We start from the raw sequence: 15,600 nt of genomic DNA, 5'->3' as shown, positions 1-15,600 counted from the left end.
TCAGTTGTGTGTGTGTGTGTGTGTGTGTGTGTGTGCTGACTCCCCAGGAGATATTTGGCCCTGTGTAGAGACATTTTTGGTTGTCACAACTTGGGAGGGATGCTACTGGCATCTAGTGGGTAGAGGCCAGGGATGCTCTAAGTATCCTATGATATATAGGACAGCTCCCTACGACAAAGAATCCTTTGGCCCAAAATGTCAATAGTGGTGAGGCTGAGAAAGCCGGTGTAGATGAAGGAAGTAATAAGGTGCTCTGGGCTTTGTGGCTCACAGTAGGTGCTTCCTGAACAGCCTTTCTTTCTTCCTGCCCACTGAGTGTCAGCTCTTTATGGGCAGGAAACGTGTCTGATTCATCCCTGTGTTGTCTGGAGCTCCCAGCATAAGGCCTGGCACAGGGCGGCTGAATGTCAGGATTGGGAAGGAAGGAAAGAAGGTAAAGAGGGAATATTCTTATTCTTGCAGGCTCTATGGAAAGGCAGTTGAAGACCCGAATGTGGGGATATGAAGGCTCCAGGGGAGTAAGAGGGAGGGAGTTTTCCACGTGGACTATTATTTGGAAGGAAGGCTGGTGGCTGAAGAGATGGGCTGGGTGCTGTGTGGAGACCCCCTCCAAGTACCCTGCCCCTTTTGGACCAGCATCACTTAATGGACAGGGCACTTTTTGTTTCTGCCTCTGAATCATGGGGCCACGGTGAGGAGGAATGTGGCATGATTCAGGCTGAAGGGCTTGACCATGGCAAGCTCCCCAAATGACTATTTCAGTAATAACACTACGCACTTTTATGTTTTCCTTTCATCACAGCTCTCAAAGCACAGTGCCAACGTTAATTAAGGCTTTCAGCATGGCATGAGGCACTGTGTGTAAATGTTACTCTCCCCACTTGGCTGAGGGTAAACTGAGCCAGGGGAGGGCAGGTGGCTCAATCCAGTGTGGCTCATACCTTGTTGAGGCTCCACCTTGGAGAAGTTGGGGTTTAACAGCCTCCCTGCCTCTCCAACTATGACTTCTTTCTCTCCTTTCCAGGCCCTCTTGGTGATACCATGAGTAGAAATGGTTTCTCATTTCCCACTGGGGCAGCAGGATGACAGCTCCAATGCAGAGGTGCGGGGCATAGGGGGCTCCTCATTCAGATATATCCCTTCACTGCCATGTGTCACCACTTCTGGTTGGGGGGGGCAGTGAGGGGACAGAGGATGATGTCAGAAGGCAATCGAAACATTGTGGTTTTTTGGGGGGTGTTTTTTTTTGTGGTACGGGGGCCTCTCACTGTTGTGGCCTCTCCTGTTGAGGACCACAGGCTCCGGACGCGCAGGCTCAGCGGCCATGGCTCACAGGCCCAGCCGCTCCGCGGCATGTGGGATCCTCCCGGACCAGGGCACGAACCCGTGTCCCCTGCATCGGCAGGCGGACTCCCAACCACTGGGCCACTGGGGAAGCCCGAAACATTGTTTTTACGGACTTCCCTGGCAGTCCAGTGGTTAAAACTCCAGGCTTCCTCTGGAGGGGGCACAGGTTTGATCCCTGGTGGTGGAACTAAGATCCCACATGCCCCGTGGCAGGGCCAAAAAATTAAAAAATAAATGAAGAAAAGAAAAGAAACATTGTTTTTAGGAGGGACACTGGGGGTAACTTTAACTTTCCTCGGAATTTTTCCAAAACCTTAACAACAGGTGAATCGGGTTAAGCAAATAAGAGAGTTCCTTGTATTGTTCCTGCAAATGTTCTTTAAATTTGAAATTACTTCCGAATAGAAAGTTTAAAAGGAAAAGAACGGATATCTTTTCTAGAACCGCAGCGGCCAATGCAGCAGAGTCTCCAAAAGAAACACTGGAGGAAAAGAGACAAGAGGAAAATGTGTTCTTAAAAAAGAAAAACAAAATCCAAAACACTGGCAGAAGGAAACCCCTTCCGCTGAGCGCACAGGCTTGCCTCCTTGGGTGACACCGCACCTCTCTGTCCTCGCACGTCGGGGTGCTGCAGTGGCGCGCGTGCCCCTCCCCGCCACCGCGCCGACACTGCCCCTGGCGGTGACTCACGCCGGGCATCCTTTAAATACGAGGAGGGACCGGCGAGCCGCACTCCTGCAGCAGCAGTGAGCCGTCCCACGTCCTCCTCTCTGGCTCCCTCTGGTTGACGGCCGCCGGGCGGGCTCTGAGCTGCTGGTAAGTAGGAGGGCTGGCCTCCTGCCTCCTCCCTCCCTCCCACCGGCCTGGAAGGACCCGGCTAGCCTCCCCCTCCTTTTTTGCTGACCCCGCTCCCCGGGGAAGAGCGTCCAGAAGGGGCAGGGCTGGCGCGGTGCCTGGGGATGCTCTCAGAACGCGGCCGGTGCAGCCTGCGCTGGAGGGGCACGTGGCCGAACCCAGGTGCCTGGGGCCACAGCCCCTCTCTGCGGATCCCTGACCAGCCTCTTACTCTTTTTGTCCCGACCCGTCCTGGATGTCGACCTGGGACACTGAGAAGATGTTTTAGACCGGCAAAAAGTTGACTTTGAAAGTTGACTTTCAAATTATCACACCAGTTACCCATCGAGCTTACCTCTTACGGGATACTAGCTCCACTGGGAGAAGAGTTTCTCTTTTTAAGATCCAGGTTATTTGAACCCAAGTCCTCTTCCCCAGCACTTACTATGGTGGCCACCAGCGGCCTGTCCTGTATTTGGGTCTGTTGAGGACCAATGGGGGTATCCCAAGTGACAGAGCTGTCCTCTTTTCATAGACTGACTTCTAGTTGCTACAAAAGTGGCTTCAGCAGATGTGCTGGCGCCTGGTTTGGATTTCCAATTTGGAATTCGGCTGTGGACTCAGGGTTGTTCCAGATTCTAAGTTTGTGTGTGGCTTAGGCGACTCCATCATTCTGGCGGCTTTCCCCTCTTGCCTTGGCCACTAACGGCTTTGGGAAGGGAGAGTCAGGGCTGGAGATGGATTTGTGATGAAGCTGGTTTGCATTTAAAATTGTGACTGTTGAACCTTTACCAGATTCTCTGCTCAAATGTAGAGGCAGGAGCGGGGCCAAGGAACCACCTGTGGAAAACCAGGACTTTTCTAGAGCTTCCCACCGTGCCAAGTGTGAGAGAGCCAGTCTACCTCCAGGGCCAAGTGTGTGACCTCAGGGCAGGTTGCGACTCTCTCTTGGATGACACGTCACTCAGGCTGAAGGTGCTGGATGCCTGTCTGTCACGCTCTGGCTTCTCCTTCAGGATTATATCACCATATCAACCAGTGCTGGTGCCACTGGCTCTGTAATTTAGAAATTCTCTAATGGCTGTCACTTCTTATACTCTGAATCGATTGAACATCTGGGGTACGTTCAGGGCCAGACAGTCCTATTTGCCTGTGGTCTTGAGTCAGCTGGGCGGGCTCTGCAGGGATGAGACAAGAATGTGAGAGAGGTCGGGGTGCGGGGAAGGGTTCTGAACAGACCCTGCAGCAAGTCAGGGCACGGAAAGGCTCTCCCAGGGCTGGGGACACTACCTGGGCTTGCTCAGTAAATGGAGGGGGGTGGGCTGCCACTGGAAGTAGGTCCAGATGTGGAGAAATAAGGAGAGCTGGGAGAGAAGCTGTCCCTGCTCGGTCCTGCCAGCAAACACTCCCACGGCTGTGACTACACGTGGCAGTTTGCCTCCCTAAATCCTGACCGCGAAAGACTGACAGCAGCTTCTGGTTTCACTGCCTCCCTGGGCTTTGGGGACACAGGATTTAGAAACTTCTGTCAAGATGCTTTGATGAGGGACTGGTCCATTTTACCTAAGTTGGGCCCCCCAGGTGTTACCCTGAGAAGGGGGCTGTAGCCCATGGCTTTTAAAATAAAAGCCCCGAGTGGAAGCGTCTCCCTGCTCGGCTGGCGAGTTTGTCGGTATGTCCTGCCACTTCTGCCAAGCTAATTCCAGCCCTGCTCTGGCCTCTGCCAGAAGCCCTACCTCCCCTAACCCCAGGGCTGGAAAGGACTTGTTTCCTCGTACTCATTTCCTTTTCTAAACGAATGGACTGAACTTTGACCTTGATGGGCCATGAGAGATGGGGTCGGTGACTGAGGCAGGTGGAGGATGAGGGTGCGGCTGCTCTTCCCTTGGGGCTCCAGGATGTGTTTGGGGTGGAGCCCTGAGCCGGGCTGTGTGTTGAGACGATGGGATCACCCCCTTCTGGTTGAACAACCTCTTCTGTTCTTCCATCCACTCCTCCAAGCCACTCAGGTGAAACTGAGCAAACACGAGCATCAGAGCAGCCTTGAGGAAGAACATCTCTCAAACCATGCAGCCTGGGAGTTGGGAGAGGCACTTGACCTTGACTCATCACGCTGGGCAGCTGGAGGGTAGATTGTAGATGAGCCTGAGATCATTTTAGAATGGAGGGAGAGAAGCCACCTCTTCCCCGAATCCAGGCACAGCTGGACACGTGGTTGATGAGGTCCTAAAGCCTCATGATAAGGTTCAGGGGGACCACCAAGCTCTATGGTTAGTTAGAGTCCTGATCTGGGTGTCTGGAATCTTCCACTGACTGTGTGAGCCCAGGCAAGGCTCCTACTTCCTCTGGGCCCCTTAGTTTTCCCATCTACAAAATGACCAGATGGTTTGACCAGATGGGCTCAAAAGGCCTTGGCATCTCTGATGCCCTGGGCTCTAAGTGCTGCTTCTGGGAGCAGCCTCTACTGCTGGGTTCAACTTAGCTCAGACCCCAGATTTCTGACAGGGATGGAGAAAGGGCCACTGAAGGACGTATCGATAGAGGGGGCTGGACCTGTCTATGGCCTGACTTTTAGCCTCCCCAATCCAGGGTTCAATCTCTCTGTCTTGGCAGTAAATGACATAGGTCAGGAGCATGGGGTCCCAGCTGGTCTAGGCCTCCAGTGGTGCTTCCGAGTGTGGGCTGTGGACCCCTGCATCAGAGTCACTTGGGGCGTTTGTTAAATGTGCAGGGTCCTGGGCTGTTCCCCCTGCCTCCCGGACCTAGGGATCAGGAGCTCTGTGGGTCGAGCCTCCAGAGATTCTGACTTTACTCAACAAGATGAACAATAATTGTAAATAACATTTATCGGGTACTCATTTTGGGCCAAGAACAAGCCTAAGGGCTTCACATGCATTAATTTGTGCAGTCCTCATCACTGCAGTGCTGTGAGTTCGGTTCTATCAAGCGAGTTTCCCAGGCACTTCCAGGCGACATTTACGTACTGATCTGGGGAACACAGTGGTTACCCCCTTCAAGCGAGACGTGGAGGGCAGGATACAGTGAGCCTCTCATTCAGACAGTGGCTTCAGACCCGCTGGACCGCGCAGAGAGGAGCGCCTTGGTTGGGGCTGACGCCAGCTGTGTGCAGGGGAGACAACACAGCCCCAGGCCTGGCATCTCCCTCGGAGGACGGGGCCACGTCTCAACGCTGATGAGGCCATGGTTTGGGAGATCTCTGTGTGGGGAGGGCACAGGCCACGGAGGGAGATTTCCTGTCTGGGCTTCAGTTTCCCCAGGTGTGCTGGGAGGGGGCCTCCCTAAGGCCCCCCTCTCAGCTCCCTGATCCATGAAATGGCTCTTGGCCGTGTGAAGATGCGCCAGTTAACAAGTGGGATTGCCCTGCCTGGAAAACTTTGGAAGCAAGGTGGGCCTGAAAAGATGGATGCAATGTCCTCAAGCCTCCATGTGAAGGTGGCACTGCTGGTGGTTCCACGTGACCTATAGGGGGTGGTGGGAATGGCGGGGCTTCAGGCCAAATCTCCTTTCTGTCTCTGGTAAGATATCAGAGCTGCCAAGGGCCCCTGGGAGTCTTTGCAATAGGGGAAACTGAAGTCTGGAGAATTTACCTAACCTCACACTCCAACTTAGAGTTAAGACAGAGTAGCACATCCGTCTCTGAGGTTCTTTCCAAAAGCTTTCCTCCATGGCATTGAAATAAGAAGGCGTCTCCTCGGAGGGAACCTCGTGTTTCAGGAATGTGATGATGGTATTAAACCCAAAAGTCCCAACCCACCAACCAACAAAGCTCAGGGCTTCGAGGCTAATTACGTGTTTGCCCATGAGTCATAGAGGCTGTTTTTGCTAAAGAGACCAGAGCCAGAGCGCCTGGTCCAAGCGCTTCCACTCCTGGGGAGGGACCACGTCAGAGTGCCCAGGTGAGCTGTCTGTCTGTCCTTCTGTGTGTCTGCGGGCTCAGTGAATTCCCTGGGCCAGCGACAGACGCCAGGCTGCTCCCCCTCCCAAGACAGGGGCTGGACCAAGTCGCTGCAGTGACTAAGGACGCATTTGGCTGCCTGGAGGAGGAGGGTGTAATTAGGGCAGCTTTGTGGGCCTTTAACTGTCATGGCTGCCAAGCGGTACAGGGCAGCGTGGACTATTAGTCCACTGTGTGCTGGGCTCCTGAGGGCCTCAGGCTGCTGTGGACGCCGGCCACACTTGCTGGAAATCCAAGGGCCCGGCTGGTTATCCAGCCTGCTCCTGCGGCCCCTCCCTCCCCTGAGGGCTCTGCAGCTGGGTTTGGGGTAGGCTCCCTGGAGGTCCTTTGCAGCAGTCAGTGCCAGCCGTGGAGGTGACAAGTGCTGGAAAGTAGGAAAGCAGTGCATGTGGTGCTGGAGTGGGCTCTGCAGACACGAGGATTTATAAAAGGGAAAATCTGCAAATTCTTGCAATATTCGTTAAGCTGAGTGTGGTTCGTTTTAAACAGCAGTGGCTCTGTTGCCATAAGGGAGTTGTTCCCATAAGGGAGTTATCTTTTTCCTCCTCTTCCCAAGACGTGAGGCACCACCCCTGGCCGTGGGCCCTTCCTGGGGCTGCCTTGATGCCCCCTCCCCAGCTGGGGAGTGCAAGCTCAGAGAGGTCTGAGACGGGTCTTCAGAGGGTTCTTGGCCCACACCCTCATTTATGGATGGGGAAACTAGACAGAGACTGCCCTGGGCTTTCCAGGTTACGGGCACTTTAATTTAGTCCCTAATACTTGTGCTGCAACACCATTTTGAAGCATCCTGGGTGTAGGAGTGTACATAGAAATTAAGCGCTAGACGGCTCATCACCAGGAGAGACGCTTCCCATTTTGTAAGTCAGTCCAGTGGGTAGATCTCTCTCACACATATATCAAGGGGATGGGCAAACACCCACAACTGTCTGCGTGGACCCCCTGGGAGCACAGGCACAATTGTCCTGGTTGATGGCTCTCATATCCTTGCCCTGGGACTCAGCCTTAGAATCCTAAAGTCTTGGTGATGGACAGCTGTCATCTAGTCCAATACTCTACCAGGTGTAGAATCTTCTCTCCAGGCTCCTTACCATGTTTCTGCTTAGTTTCTGCTTGAACACTTTCAGGGATGGGGAGCTTACTGCCTTATGAGGTTGTCCATTCTGGTTCAGACAAGCTGTCTTCGGTGAAGAACTAAAATGCATGTGACCCCATAGCTTCTGTGTACCAGTTTCGACCTCGAGAGCCACACTGAGGCTGTTTGCTTTATCCCAGGGCAGCCCTTCACGAACACTAAGAAAGTGCTTGCAGGCTCATCACATCTTCTCTTCTTTCTGCTATTCATCCACAGTTCCTTCAATGGATGCTCAGATGTTCTGGTTTCTGCATCCCCTCACCATCCTCTTACCGTTCTCTAGAAGGCCTTCAATAGACCAGTTTGTCTTTGGCCTTCTTGAAGTTCAGGGTGAAACTGAGAACAGCATTATAGGTGTGGACTGATGAGGGTGGTGTAAAGCAAGACTATCACCTCCTTTGTTCCATACTTAATACTTCTATTAATGCAGCCTAAGATCACATTAGCTTTTGTGAGCAGTCTTCTTTCTCCGCTACCATCAGTAAAACGCCCTCACACCTAAGGGTGGATGTTAAGTCACTTTTTCAGTGCCTCCTTTCTAAGCTGTTCATTTTCTGCTCTCAGGTTCTGGATCCCACATTTATCTATACAAGTTCATTCTTTTAGATGTGTCCATAGCTTAATCTGGTCCCCTTCCTTTGAATCTAGCCTCCATTGTCAAGTTGTTGTTTTTCTTTCATTTCTCCACAGTTCTACATACTTATTTGAGTCTTGATGGAAAGTACAGCAGGTCAGGGCTTGGATGGGCTGTAACTAGGGCAACAATCAAGGCCTGGGTGGGTGGGGGATGAACTTGGGTTCTGTCCTCAGAGTAAGCTTGTTGGGAGCAGGGGAGGGGTGCATTGAGTTGAGGCCAGGTGGGGAAGCCTGGATTATTCTGAGTTATGGGCTAGACTCAGGATTCCATGAGTTCAGGGGAACAAAGAAAGGCCAGAGAAGTACCTTCTCCACCCAGCCAGTTTATGCCTTATAGGCCATCATTTGAAATTCCTTCTTCTGACTCAGGACTTTTGCTCATTAAAAGGACAGGCACTGCAGTAACACTCACGGTTCTCATCCAGGAATCTGGAGATGCTGGCTTTAAGCTCTGAGCCTCAGTTTCCCAGCTTCCTGCATTCCCCCAAAATGATGGGCATGCATGATCAGCAGGTCTTAACCCTTTGGGAGTTAGAGACCCCTATGAATCTCAGATGGAAGTTACAGGTGTCCTACACACACACAGAAATCTATAGTCCCTTGACTAAGAATGCCAAGATTAAAAGCACCTTGAGGCCTTCCTGCCTCCAAGAGTCTGCAAGGGCCATTGTAGGGGAGCTTGGCACATGCTCACACGTTTGCACAGAACACACCCTCACAGCCTTTCTTCAATTTGCTCCTCATGGCGGCCTCAGGAGGGGGCAGAGGTTATCACTGTCACTTAACAGATGAGGAAGCTGAGCCTGGAGGCCTCAAGCTTCATTCGAGTCAAACAGCTAATCTGTGGTCCTTAAATATTCATGTAGGGCCCAGTTCCCATGCCCCCCATCTCCACTTTCTGTTTGTATAGACCTGATCTCAAACACCAAACGTTCCATGACTTTGACTCCATTCCCAGATCAGCACCATGTCTGCGGGAGCGTCTGGGCCTACCCTAAGTTTTCTGGGACTTACTCAAGGCCACCCAATGTTTCTTCTGGAAACTGGGACTGGTACCCAGAAGGCAGACCCCAGACGTCGGTCGACCCACAGCAGCCCCTTCCGGAGAGACAGGAAGTGGTGTGGATAGTTTCCTTTTATTGGGAAGGTGGTTTGGATTAAACCTAGATGAAGCCCCTGTGAAAGGGTTAACACAGGGGCAGGTTGGTGGTGGTGGTGATGGGGCAGTGCTGGTCGCTGTGCGGCGGGGCCCAGGGAGACGGAAGGCTGAGCTTCCCTGCAGTATTTTCCACCAGATCGCAGTGTGGTCCTGCTCTGCTGGCTGCTGCTGCTTCTCCCCACAGGTGTTCATATCTGTGGCCTCAGCATCTTCCCCCAGGTTCAGGCCCTGTTTATTTAATCTCGTGTCCTATCTGTTCCTCCTGAGGAAGCCACGTTCAACTAGCAAGTCCAGGTGCTCTGAGAGACACAGAGGTGGATAAGATACTGCTCCTGACTTAAGGAGCTCATAGGGACGGGACACAAACATCCCTGCCCTTGCAAAACCTATTGACTAGTGAAGGAGACAGACGGGGACACAGTGAATGCCATGTGTGGCTGCTATGGCTTAGGCCGTAATGGAAGTTGGGAAAATCGCCTGCACGGGAGGGTAACTAAAGCTGACTCATGGAATCCTGGAAAGCTTCCTGGAGGTGACTGCCTGTGAGCTAGACTTAGAAGTGTGGGGAAGATTTGGATGAGGATGAAGAGCCCTCCAAGTGGGGCGAATGGCTTGGGCAAAGGCATGGAAATAGGAAGGCCTGGGGGAAGACGAAGAGGCTGCAGACCAGACCACGGGTAGCATGAGATGCGTATGTGGTGATGGGGTTCAAAGGCAAGCCAGCGTTTGGCACCCAAGGTTGACGTTGGCTTAAAAACAGCTGAAGCGTCAGTGAGGCAGTCCTGACTCGTGCCCTTTCTCTCCTTGCAGAGGCCATGCCACTGAAACATTATCTCCTTTTGCTGGTGGGCTGCCACGCCTGGGCTGTGGGCTGGGCCAACCATGGCTGCCCTAGAGAGTGCACCTGCTCCAGGGCCTCCCAGGTGGAGTGCACGGGGGCGCACATCGTGGTGGTACCCACCCCGCTGCCCTGGAACGCCATGAGCCTGCAGATCCTCAACACGCACATCACCGAACTCAACGAATCCCCGTTCCTCAACGTCTCGGCCCTGATCGCCCTGCGGATTGAGAAGAATGAGCTGTCCCACATCGCGCCCAGTGCCTTCCATAACCTGGGCTCACTGCGCTACCTCAGCCTCGCCAACAACAAGCTTCAGGTTCTGCCCGTCAGCGTCTTCCAGGGCCTGGACAACCTAGAGTCGCTCCTCTTGTCCAGCAACCAGCTGGTGCAGATCCAGCCGACTCACTTCGCCCACTTCAGCAACCTCAAGGAGCTGCAGCTGCACGGCAACCACCTGGAGTTTATCCCCGACGGGGTCTTCGACCACCTGGTGGGCCTCGTCAAGCTGAATCTGGGCAAGAATAGCCTCACCCACCTCTCACCCAGGGTCTTCCAGCACCTGAGCAACCTCCAGGTCCTCCGGCTGTATGAGAACAGGATTTCAGACATCCCCATGGGCTGTTTTGACGGGCTTGGCAACCTCCAGGAGCTGGCCCTGCAGCAGAACCAGATTAGTACGCTGTCTCCTGGCCTCTTCCACAACAACCGTAACCTCCAGAAGCTCTATCTGTCCAACAACCACATCTCCCAGCTGCCCTCCAGCATCTTCATGCAGCTGCCCCAGCTCAACCGGCTCACGCTCTTCGGGAATTCCCTGAAGGAGCTCTCTCCGGGCATCTTTGGACCCATGCACAACCTGCGTGAGCTTTGGCTCTATGACAACCATATCGCCTCCCTCCCGGACAATGTCTTCAGCAGCCTCCGCCAGTTGCAGGTGCTGGTCCTCAGCCACAACCAGATCAGCTACATCTCCCCGGATGCCTTCAATGGGCTGGTAGAGGTGCGGGAGCTGTCCCTCCACACCAATGTGCTGCAGGAGCTGGACGGGAGTGTCTTCCGCACGTTGGCCAATCTGCAGAACATCTCCCTGCAGAACAACCGCCTCAGACAGCTCCCGAGCAACATCTTCGCCAACGCCAATGAACTCAGGACCATCCAGCTGCAGAACAACCAGCTAGAGAACCTGCCCTTGGGCATCTTCGATCACCTGGGGAAGCTGTGTGAGCTGCGGCTCTATGACAACCCCTGGAGGTGTGACTCAGACATCCTTCCGCTCCACAATTGGCTCCTACTCAACAAGGCCAGGCTGGGGACAGACACTCCCCCGGTGTGTTTCAGCCCAGCCAATGTCCGAGGCCAGTCCCTCATCATCATCGATGACAATGTTGTCTCCAGTGTCCAGGGTTCAGTGGTCCCCAAGGTGTCCACCCACCCAGAGACACCCAGCTACTCCGACACCACCTGCGTCTCCTCCACCACTGACTTCACCAGTCTGACCACCATCAAGACCACCAGTAGCCGTGACACGGGGGGCATGACCCAGGCCCAGAGCGGGCTGACCATTGCTGCCATTGTGATTGGCATCATCGCCCTGGCCTGCTCCTTGGTTGCCTGCATCTGCTGTTGCTTCTGCAAGAAGAGGAACCATGCAGTCCTGATGCAGATGAAGGCACCCAATGAGTGTTAAGAGAGGCAGAGGCTGGAGACAGGGCTGGGGAACAGTTGGACCCCCAGAGGATCCGGGATTTCATTGTTCTGCCTCCACCCCTGGGTCCACAGAGCCATCCCCTGCTCCCCCTCTCTCTGGTCCCCGAGAGAAAGGTGTCCCCACCTTTTCCTGACCTGCCTGGTTCTCCTATAGAAGAGGTTCTTTCAGAGCCTTCTTACCAACAGGGAGAACTAACCCACTGTGGCAAAAACCCTGCGGTGTTCCCAATTCACATCCCTGGGCTTCTCTCAAGAAAGCCCCTCCTCTAAAGCCTCACCAGCTCTCCTCCAAAAACCACCTTCCCTGCGTCTGTACCCCTGCCAACCTCTATAGACGCAGTTATTACACACCTGCCACTTTGTAGCAATGGTTCTCCACCGGGACAGCCCCGCTCCCAAGTATTATGTAAGTTGATTCCCCTTCTTCGCTCCTCTTGTTTGCGACATGGCTCTACCCTGTCCCCTCAATGAAAGGTCTCCCTTCACTTCCTACTCCTGAAGGCAAGGTGACTTCTCTCCTCGAAGAAGGCTTCAAACCATTTAGCTGATCTCTTAAGAACTGCCAAGTGCCCTGGCTTTCAGGATGGTATGCAAGAGAGAAGGGAAAAATGAGGCTGTTCAGGTCCTGGAGGCCGGACTACCCTCAGCATCTCTTGTGATTTTTATCTGGAAAAGGAAGAAAGGCACCGGTGCAACAAGTTTAGCCGCTTAGAGAATGATATTTCTGAACTGCAAACTTTGCTTTGAAAATTTCAGTCCTTTAAGGAATAAAATCATGTAGAATTTCTCACTGCCCCGCAGGAAAACTTGAAAATCAGCTTATTGGTACTGGATGGAGAAAGCAATTTCGTGTCTGGGGGTCCTCGTGTTCACCCCCAGGATTTTTCTCTTTTAACTTTTTATGGAAGTGTAATATACATACAGAAAAGCATGATAGTGTATAGTTTGATGGATTTTCACAAACTTTACACACCTGTGTAACCAGCACCCAAATTAAGAAACGAGACATCGCCAGGATCCTCCATCCTGAGCTGTTACTGGAGGAGACTGGGGCCTGTGGAGGTGGCATGACCTTACCTGGGAACTGGCTCCCCATGGGTCAGGATGAGCCCCTCACTGCCCTCCCCCTGCAGCCAGCCCTTGCAAAGGCCCAGCTGCCAGGGTTGGAGGAGACGATGTAGGTACACTCTGGCCTGGACGGGAAATTGTATTAAATCCCAGACCTTGAAGCACCAGGCTTGGCCAGGTCAGAGGCATCTCAACTAGAGAGGCCCGTGCAACCACACACCCTACCCTGCCAACAAGCTGTCTGTTGCTCATTGGAGGCTCCTCTGTCTGGGCCTTTTATGGGCATGATATGCCTATATCTGTTTTTAATTTTCACTCTCCGTTTGGGAAAGTGAAATAGCTCAGAGATGAGATCCTTTAATTGGACAGCCAAGTGTAATGGAACCCAGCAATCCCTCTGGTTGTGGTAAAATTCTCCATCGACATTACAGTCAGCTAGACACTGAATTTCAGCATTCTCATACACAGCAGGCAACATGGGTACACAGATAGGTCACACTGGGTCAGGGCCCTCTGTGGAGCCTCTCCCTGCCTGTGGTCTAGTTACAAGAGTTGAGTTGTTTGGTCCAGAGTTGCAGTCACATGAATGCCTGCCCTCACCATCCTTCCTGCTACATATATATTCACACTGATAAAGGAAGTACACTCAGGACGATGCATGTCTTTCTCTGGACAACTGGTATACCAGTTTAGACGTAGAAACAGTGAAATGGAGAATTTCCCGTATCTGTGTCTGCCCAGGAAAGAGCTGCATCAAACATTACAGGGATTTGGAAATCTGCTCTCAATCCTGACTGGCCTTTACTAGTTCCCTCTGCCCCACAAGACAAATAAGAAATTCCCTTGGGCCTTAACAGCATGATGCTGAAAGGTCCCAACAAAATGAGTGTGTAAGAACTTGTGCATTTTATAGCTTTTCACTCTCTGTCACAGGGAATCTGGGAGAGATGGGGCCTGTTAAGGCAAAAGACATAGTATCCCCAAGGTGAATCTGGGTCTCCAAAATGTTTTCAAATTATTTATAGCACCTGGCGGACATGTATCAAGGCTTGCCAGGGTCCAAAATGATGTGAGTCCAGAACTTGGGGCACGGGCACCATTCCACTGATGGTGGCCTGCCATATTGATCCTGGGGCCCAAAGGGGAAGCTTGGCTTGCTCGCCTCCAGACAGGAAGCATGTTTTGGCACTGCATTCCTCAAGATGCTCCTTGTAACTAGGCTCCAACGTCTCCTTGTGCAAGGGTACAAGTGAGCCAGAGATGGCAGAGAGGTGGAGAAGGAGTCCTCTTCATCCAGCGTGCCCTGCCAAGCGGAACCCAGAACACCTGGGTATTGATGGCATTGGCCATGACCTTGGAATATCTTCCTGTCTGGCCCAGGATATCACACGTGGCCTGAGGGCAGCTGTCCTCAGATGACTCCCCACAGGAGCACCCTGCGTGGGGGTGGTGGGCCCTTTGCCTGACCTTCTGAGCTTGCCTGTTCCTTTCTCCCATCAGCATGGACCGGAAGGAGCCACTGGGCCTCCTCTTCCTTGGCAGGCGTTTTGGTCTTTCTGAACCACGTTGTCCGGTCAGGGAGCTGCCAGAAAATGTGGGTGGAGTTTCCTTTCCAACAGGATGATGCATTTGCTCACTTCTTGGGGCTGGAGTGAGCTGCTTGGTCCCCCAAAAGTTGAGTTCACTTTCCCCCTTTGCTCATTGGCTTCTAGTTCCCCTTGCCAGTACTCCATTTGGAGTGGTGGGTCAATGTTGGAGGAAAGATAATAAAAGCCCATTAGAACCACTGTTTTTCAAAAATGCTTGCTGTGCATGGATACCCTTCAAAACACCTAACAGCCATTTTCTTTTTAACCCTCACAGCACCCCTGTGCATGAGTAGTACATGTGAGAGGGTCTAAAACCACTTGTCTTCCGCAACATTATTCAGTAGGCTGTGGCTTTACCTTCTCTCTTTAAGCTTTGCACAACCAAAGAAAATGGGAGTCACCGTCCTCTTGCTCCCCATACCATAGTCTTAGCCATTGGAACCTCACCTGGTACTGTGTGGATCCAACGCTTTGTGAATACAGGAAAAAATTAAACTCATCCACCCGTTAAAGAAAAACTGGCTTTTCTCAAGGGAACTGTTGGGCTGAGTGTATATTGTTCCTCCTCGTTAGAATTTAAAGGCAAAACACCCTTCTCAGAACTCTTCCTGGGAACCAATACAATTGTCTCAGATGTCTGTGTAGTGCAGTGATGGGAATCATTTCCAAACTCAGGAAGCTTGTGGCGAGCAGACAGCTAGAGATAACTAGATAACTAGAGTTGCTAAAGGGACACTGGAGGTAGCCCGGCCTTTAGCTATGAATCACTCAAAGAATTCAGCCTACAGATCCCACAGTCGGAACTGAATCAGGGCTGCTGGAGAGCCGGTGGTGGTCTTGGGGAGCAGGTCTTCGCTGTGGTTCAAAGAGGCATGGGGCAGACACTCCTCCAGGCCAAACTCCTCCCAGTGTGAGCTCTCTCCTTGACCTAAGGAGAGATTGTTCTCACAAACCTGTTGCCTTCGTGCTACCTTCAAAAGTAGATCAATTTCGCCTCGCTTAAAGAATCATTGCAAATAGTCCCAGGTGCTTGGTGATGCGTTTAGAGCTTTCTAGGCCCCCGAGGTTTTATAGAGTGTGAGCCCTGGTGGGCAAGGTTGGGGGTCTGTCTTTCCTGGATGCTGCTTGTAACAGATTTGGTGCGCAGAATCAGCAATAAACGGTATACACAAGACACGTGTGATACTGTGGGCGCCTTGGCTAGGGGATCTCACTGTTGATGCTACGCTTGTCACACGAATGCAAGGCTGACCTGGACAGCCCCCCACAGAGACCAATTCCAGGCTGGAAAAGGTCTTTGGAAAGTGAGTG

At 52.6% G+C, this 15,600-nt stretch overlaps 1 protein-coding gene across 2 annotated transcripts; it reads left to right on the top strand.

Moving 5' to 3' along the window:
* The first annotated feature begins 2,026 nt into the window (after positions 1–2,026).
* On the top strand, positions 2,027–15,463 carry LRRC15 (leucine rich repeat containing 15). Of its 2 annotated transcripts, none has more exons than XM_067738453.1 (2): positions 2,027–2,163; positions 9,895–15,463. In XM_067738453.1, exon 2 carries the CDS (start codon positions 9,900–9,902, stop codon positions 11,610–11,612), a length of 1,713 nt encoding a protein of 570 aa, XP_067594554.1. In that variant the 5' UTR covers positions 2,027–2,163; positions 9,895–9,899; the 3' UTR covers positions 11,613–15,463. The 2 variants fall into 2 exon arrangements, with proteins under 2 accessions (XP_067594554.1, XP_067594555.1); XM_067738454.1 differs by lacking the exon at positions 2,027–2,163 and adding an exon at positions 5,971–6,098.
* Positions 15,464–15,600: the final 137 nt, after the last annotated feature.

Source organism: Pseudorca crassidens, chromosome 5, assembly GCF_039906515.1.
Source record: "Pseudorca crassidens isolate mPseCra1 chromosome 5, mPseCra1.hap1, whole genome shotgun sequence".
Lineage (NCBI taxonomy): Eukaryota > Metazoa > Chordata > Mammalia > Artiodactyla > Delphinidae > Pseudorca > Pseudorca crassidens.
This window is presented reverse-complemented; position numbering and strand designations above follow the sequence as displayed.

Excerpts from the sequence above, each read along its gene's own strand:
- LRRC15 (XM_067738453.1), top strand. The coding sequence starts at position 9,900 with ATGCCACTGAAACATTATCTCCTTTTGCTGGTGGGCTGCCACGCCTGG.